The 7,387-nt window shown below is 41.5% G+C and overlaps 1 protein-coding gene across 2 annotated transcripts in view; it reads left to right on the forward strand.

Annotated features, from left to right (window-relative positions):
• RABEP1 (rabaptin, RAB GTPase binding effector protein 1) overlaps nucleotides 1–7,387 on the forward strand; it is a 108,002-nt gene that overhangs the window by 8,350 nt on the left and 92,265 nt on the right. Inside the window, exon 2 of one of the 2 annotated variants that reach the window (XM_014530213.1) lies at nucleotides 3,122–3,158. The exons of the other annotated variant lie outside the window; for it this stretch is intronic. Coding sequence (XP_014385699.1) covers nucleotides 3,122–3,158 — 37 coding nt within the window. The remainder of the gene's footprint in view (nucleotides 1–3,121; nucleotides 3,159–7,387) is intronic. 2 annotated transcript variants of the gene reach the window in all.

The following is a 7,387-nucleotide window of genomic DNA, read 5'->3' on the forward strand; positions in this document are numbered from 1 at the left end:
CTTAGGCGACCCCTGTGAAAGGGTCGTTCGACCCCCAAAGGGGTCGCGACCCACAGGTTGAGAACCGCTGTTATATAGGGTATATAGATTTCCCTCAATAAATCCCTATCAGTTGTTTTAAAGGTTATGTATATTTAAAATTTGATACTTTGATACATTTACATTTTGATATATTTTGTATCAGGCAGGAATATTTCTGTTTTAGAACAATTGGAAATCCAACCCCTGGAGGCTTAAATAAGTTAAGGGTTTAGTTTTTGTGTGTGTAGCAAGTTTAGAAGTAAAGCAATCCAAGGCTGCTCAAGGATCCAAGATCCAGGCTCCTTCTATTTTCTACTTCCCTCCTCTGTGGGCCAGTTTGCTCATATCTTTATTTTTTTGAAGATTTAGTTCTGGTTTAGGAACATTTTTTTCTTCTAATCTGTTAGTTCCATTTGTTGGGTTCTCTACTTTAGGAACATGGATCATGCTAATATTGGACACTCTTTGTTTCTCATAGTTATTTCCTCTTTAATTGTTTTATTTTTTCCCCCCCTTTGTAATTCACTGAAATTATTTTAGGTCTTTTATTTGCTTGACAATTGATTATATTAATGGACAGATCTACACTAATAAAATACAAAGATGCTAATTGACCATACCTTCGCTATGCCCCCAAGCCACGCCCACCAGCCAATCAGAGAGACTATATGCAAATTAACCCAACCAAGATGGCGGCTGGCAGCCACAGAGCTGGAGCAAGCAGGAGGCTTGGATCCCAGATACCTGCTTCCAGCCAGCCTCCACTGGGAGCTTGGGTGGCTGGGGGTTGTGGCCAGCCTGAAAACAGTCCTCAGCCCCTCACCCAGACTGGCCAGGCACCCCAGCAGGACCCCCCACCCTGAAGGGGCTGTGGCCAGCCTGCAAACAGCCATCAGCCCCTCACCCAGGCTGGCCACACCCTCATGGGGTGAGGGTCCCTGCTGGGGGGCTTAGCCACCTGAAAATGGCCCTCAGTCCCTTATCCAGACTGGCCAGGCACCCCAGCAGGACCCCCCACCCTGAAGGGGCTGTGGCCAGCCTGCAAACAGCCATCAGCCCCTCACCCAGGCTGGCCAGGCACTCCTATATAATAAAAGGGTAATATGCAAATTGACCCTAACTGCAGAACAACTGGGAATGACTTGTCACTATGACACACACTGACCACAAGGGGGCAGATGCTCAATGCAGGAGCTGCCCCCTGGTGGTCAGTGCACTCCCACAGGGGGAGCTCTGCTCAGCCACAAGCCAGGCTGACGGCTGCCAGTACAGCGGTGGTGGTGGTGGGAGCCTCTCCCGCCTCCTCAGCAGTGCTAAGGATGTCCAACTGCAGCTTAGGCCTGCTCCCTGCTGGCAAGTGGACATCCCCCGAGGGCTCCCGGACTGCCAGAGGGATGTCTGACTGCCAGCTTAGGCCCAATCCCCCAGGGAGTGGGCCTAAGCCAGCAGGTGGTCATCCCCCGAGGGGTCCCAGACTGCGAGAGGGCACAGGCTGGGCTGAGGGACCCCCACCCCCAAGTGCACACATTTTTGTGCACCGGGCCTCTAGTTTTGTATAATTGGGATAAACTCAAGTTGAGTGTGATGGATTGTTCTAGTATGTAGTTAGATTTGATTTGCTAATGTTTAAAACATTTTTGGGGGTCATTATATTCATAAGTGAGATTGGCCTATAGTTTTCCATTTTGATACTACCTTGTTTTTTTTGTATCTTTTTTAAAATATACATTTTTATTGGTTTCAGAGAGGAAGGGAGAGGTAGAGAGAGATAGAAACATCAATGATGAGAGAGAATCATTGATAGGTTGCCTCCTGCATTGCCCCACACTGGGGATTGAGCCCACAACCTGGGCATGTGCCCTTGACCAGAATTGAACCCGGGACCCTTCAGTACACAGGCCGATGCTCTATCCACTGAGCCAAACCAGCTAGGGTGGTTTTTTTGTATCTTGATTATACTAGCCTGATAAAAATAAATTGGGAAATATTCCATTCCATCTTTTATTATGCTGAGAGAGTTTAAATAGTATAGGAAATATTTATTCCTGGTAGAATTTATAAAATTTATGTTCTCTTTCAAGTTTCATCTTGAAACTTCTATAAATATTTCATAATTGTTTTTGTCATTTTAAATTGTTAGATACTGGCTTGTTTTTGGAATTTTAGCTAATACTATAGTTAACATTCTTGCAATTAAATTTTTACACATATCCATTATTCTTTAGGATAAATTCTTGGTTGTGAAATCGGCTTGGTTAAAGAGTATTCAAAATTTTAAGGCTTTTGCTTTTGATTATCACATGGTCATATGTCTTGAAATATACACTGGATTTGTTTTAGTCAAATATGGTAAGGTGATAGACACAAAGACAATTCCCTTTGAAAGAAGAGTTTGTTATTTGCAGTTCCCAAGAGAAGTGCGCATGTTGCACTATGAAGAGTCACATGGGGAAGCACCAGGGCTGATTAGGAGGCAGAAGCTCAGGGAGAGCATGGCTCAGCCTTTATTTTGGTTTCCATGGGAAGGAATAGATGGGGCAGCAGTTTGAGCAAGGAATAGTTTGAGCAAATTTGGGATTGTATAGTTTGAGTAATGTTGGTGGGCTCTGGTCTATAGGGGTCATCGCTAGTTGTCTGATACCTTGCCCTGGGGTGACTTAGGGCAGGGAAAATGTTGGCTTGGTGTGTGAGAGTTAGATAAAAGAGGTGGTTGGAGTTTGGACTTTGGATTGGTTGGTTTGTATATGACAGCCATGTTCCTGGGTGAGTTTATTATCTTTTGGAATTAGCCCTTAGAGGAGCACTCTCTTGCTGTCCAGCAGGGCCCCATGTTGTCAAAGCATCATAAAATATAGAAAAAAAACACCCATTAATAAACAGTCCTTTAAAATTGTAGTACTTTGTCCTCCTACTAGCATGTTTGAGCATGCCAACCCTACGTAGTGGTATCTTTAAGTTTTAAAAAATCCATTAAAAAGTTGGCTAATTCGGTGAGCAAAAAGTCATGTTTAGATTTGCATTTTTTAAAATTTCTGTTGGAATTTGGAGTTCTTCTGCAAATGGTTTGTCTTATAAGGTTTGTCATTTTTTTCATATTTAGCAGCTTTTTGTACAAGGGCATTACTCCAACAAGATTGGTGGGTTTTTTGTTTTGTTTTACTTTGTGGGTTTTTTTTTTTTTAATGAAATTTTTGTTGCCATAAAGTTGAATTAGTTTGCCAAGTGGTCACAGGAAAATAAGTAATGGGATTGTGAGGTGGTGGGGGGGGTGTTAATGTGGGCATGGCCCCCATCACCTGATTTGTCTGTACAATTGATAGAAACATTACAGATCTGTGGACCATGTTTACTCCTGCAAGAGCCTTAAGATTGTGCAGAAGACACTTGTGGATAAATTCCTTCCTCTTTATTCCCACAATCAGTGTATTTCTTTTTTGGTGAAATGAAATTGAAAGCCTTTTTGTTTGACAGTTGAGTGATCTGGTTGAATTTGGAACAAGAAACCAAATTATTTCTTTTCGCTCAGTCTTTCCTCATTAAAAAAAAGTTTTTTAAACTTGGACTGGAAAACACCCATGACTATTTTAGTTTCAGTTTTTAAATAGTTTTGATAGGGCTGCTGTGTCTTTGCTGTATTTTTCCAATATGTAAATTAAACTTCCTCTTCGTGTGATTGAGAGTATTGAAAAGAACCTAAGCAGTGGTACCTAAACAAATGCTAAGTGATCATCTCAAGCTGTTGCAGAGCTTTAGGAATTCAATAGAGATTTGAACTAGATGAATCTCAGAATTTTAGCACTGTAAGGGACTTTTTTTTCCCTCCCACCTTCTAGTCTATCATTCTATATCAGAAGTTCTCAACGCTATCAGTTTATAATGGGTTTCTCACTTTTGTCACTATTGACATCTTGGGCCTGGTAATTCTTGGTTGTGGAAAGCTGTCCTGTAGGATGTTTAGTAGCATCTCTGTCTCACTAAGATGCCAGTATCCCTTCTTGTGGTTGTGACAACCAAAAATATCTCCAAACAGTGCCAAATGTTGCCTGGGCAGCAGAATCACCCCTCGTTGAGAACCACTGGTTTAAAACAAAATACTTGAGAAGCTCCTTTGCCATTTTGATAAAATTATACACACGACTAAAAAAACAAATCTAACAGTATAATGCCTTTCTATAAAGGAAAAAAATTTATAATTAAGTAATACATATTGCAACATGTAAATGAACAGTGCAACTAAATAAAAGAACACCCCTAGGAGCAGGGTGCTGCTCCTGCTTATGTGATGTCTAAAATCTCCTATATTTATCTTCTCTATTAAATACTTATAATCACAGGGATATCTGCCGAGGCCTTAGAGCCAGGCAGGTTAGTATTTGAATCCACCTTTGCCAATTATTAGCTGTGTAACAATAGGCAGATTACTTAATCTCTCAGATAATATTTTGTCATCTATAACTGGGGATGATAATGCCTACTTTATGATCTGTTTTGAAATTTTAATGAGTCAGTGCATACAATAACTTATCTAATACTTCATGAAGAGCTATATGTGGGTTATTTAATCCTTGCTATACTCCTAGAAGGTAGTATATTATTCTAGTCCCCATTTTTACAGATGCAGAAAAGGAACCAGTTTATAAGTAGGAGAGCTGGGATTCAAACCCTAATTTAATTCTAGAGCTCTTTCTTTAAACAATTATGCTATACTATTTCCTATATAATGCCTGATAAATAGGTAAATACTTAATTGTTAGCTCCTTTTATTCCTTATTTCATTTTTTTCTAGCTTTGAGACTCCCCTATCTCCAATATATATATTTTTAATACATATTTTTATTCATTTCAGAGAGGAAATGAGTAGGAGAGAGAGATAGAAACTTCTGCCTCTTACAGGCCCCACACTGGGGAACGAGCCTGCAACCTGGGCATGTGCCCTGACTGGTTATTGAACTGGGGACCTCCTGGTTCATAGGTCGACTCTCAACCACTGAGCCATGTCGGCCAGGCCCTTCCTCCAATATTAACATCAGTGCTCTGTCCTTGAAATTTTTTACTTGTTGGTTCTGATGTCCCCTTTCAAAGATACACAATTAATCTATTTTAGTTACTTATCAAAATTCTGATGACTTTGATATTGCTGAGAAACTCATAATTAATGCATTTGGCATTCCTTATAAATAAAACATAACCCTTGTTTTTTAATTTATTTATGAAGAACTTTTTTTTCTGATAAGTAACTCCTAATGTCAAATTTATAGCTATATTGTAGCCTTTTTACACTGAGTGGCCAGATTATTATGACCACGTGATGTTTGTAGGCAATTTAGCTATAATTTTGCGCTGAAGTTGCTAGAGGGCCAGACCATTATAAATAGGGAAGCAGGTTGTTTACCATGACAGTAGAAGTGATTTTTTTCTGAAGATATGGTTAAACAACGTGATTTAACAACCTTTGAACGTGGGATATATATAGTACCAAATTCTAATCGGTATTAGTCATTGTTTTATTTTATTTTAAAAATATATTTTTACTAGAGGCCTGATGCATGAATTTGTGCAAGGGGCTTGGCCCTCACAGTCTCAGCTGCCTTGCAGCCCAGCCCCCTGCCCACTGGTCGTTCTGGAAGGTTGTTCTGGAAGGTTGTTCTGCCGGCCCAGTCCCCTGCCCACTGGCCGTTCCGGAAGGTTGTTCCGCCGTCTGGTCTAATTAGCATATTAGCTCTTTATTATATAGGATAGGATTGATTTCAGAGAGGAAGGGAAAGGGATAGAAAGAGAGAAACATTAATGATGAGAGAGAATCATTGCTTGGCTGCCTCCTGCATGCCCCACACTGGGGATTGAGCCTGCAACCTGGATATGTACCCAGACTGAGAATTGAACCGTGACCTCCTGGTTCATAGGTCGACATTCAACCATGCTAGGTAGGCTCATGGTTTTATTTTTGTTTGCCTGTGACCGAGTCCACCTTGCTATTAGTGGGGTCTGTTTCTCAGCTATAAGACTTTTCATGTTATTATCTCCACTCATCTCTAAACTCTACTTTTTCTTTATCCTTTGTTTTCTGATTGTCGGACTATAAGCAGACTAAGGGTTATTAGGTGATAAAATCAGGTCATATATAGTGTAATATTAAGTCTGGTAGGAAGGGAATGTCTGTTCCTTAGCTAAGCATTCAAATGCATGAGTTTTTCATTTCTATTAAGCTTGAAGTCTTTTAGGTGTGGGGTGGGGGTGGAGACACAATGTGGTAATGGTGTGTGGAGGGGTATATGCTGTTTTCCATGTGGTCAACATTGCTAGACCTCTGGTTCCAGCTTCAGTAAAAGCTATTCGTTTACTTGGATTTGAAAATCATTTGAAGTTTAATTAATGTCTAGTGCCCAATAGCATTTAAAAAAAGAAATTTTATGCCTTGGTTTGATAGCTCAGTTGGTTATGAGTGTTGTCCCAATACGTCAAGGTTGTGGGTTCGATCCCGGGTCTGGGCACATACAAGAAGCAACTAGTGAGCCGTAACGCTCAGTGGATAGAGCGTCGGCCTGCGGACTGAAGGGTCCCAGGTACGATTCTGGTCAAAGGCAGGTACCTTGGTTGTGGGCACATCTCCAGTGGGGAGTGTGCAGGAGGCAGCTGATCAATGTTTCTCTCTCATCGATGTTTCTAACTCTCTATCTCTCTCCCTTCCTTTCTGTAAAAAAATCAATAAAATATATTTAAAAAAAAGAAGCAACTAGTGAATGCATAAATAAGTGGAACAACAAATCAGTGTTTCTCTCCCCACTTCCTCTCTGTCTAAAAAAAAAATCAATAAATTAAAAAAATAAACTTTATTTTAGAATTGTTTTAGGCTTACAGAAAAGTTGGGAAGATAGTACAGAGAGTTTTTATATACAGCACAGCCAGTTTCCCTGTCAGTAGCATTATATATTAGTACTAGAGGCCCTGGCCTGTGGGGATCAGGCTGAAACCAGCCCGGTGCACGGATTTGTCCACTGGTGGGGTCCCTTGGCCTGGCCTGTGGGGATTGGGCCGAAACCAGCCATCCGACATCCCCCAAGGGGTCCCGGATTGTGAGAGGGCGCAGGCCAGGCCGAGGGACCCCACAAGTGCATGAATCCATACACCAGGCCTCTAGTATGTATATAAGATCTTTGGTTAATCTCTTCCCCCCCTCCCCCCTCCCCCCTTACCTCTGTGATTCATCAGTCTGTTCCATGTTTCCATGCCTGTGCATTGAGCATCTGCCCCCTGGTGGGCAGTGTGCATCACAGCTACTGGTCGAACAGTTGGCTAGTCACTTAGGCTTTTATTTATATACTAGAGGCCCGGTGCACAAAAATTTGTGCACTCGGGGGGGGGTCCC

This window comes from Myotis brandtii, unplaced genomic scaffold (assembly GCF_000412655.1).
Source record: "Myotis brandtii unplaced genomic scaffold, ASM41265v1 scaffold728, whole genome shotgun sequence".
NCBI classification, from domain to species: domain Eukaryota; kingdom Metazoa; phylum Chordata; class Mammalia; order Chiroptera; family Vespertilionidae; genus Myotis; species Myotis brandtii.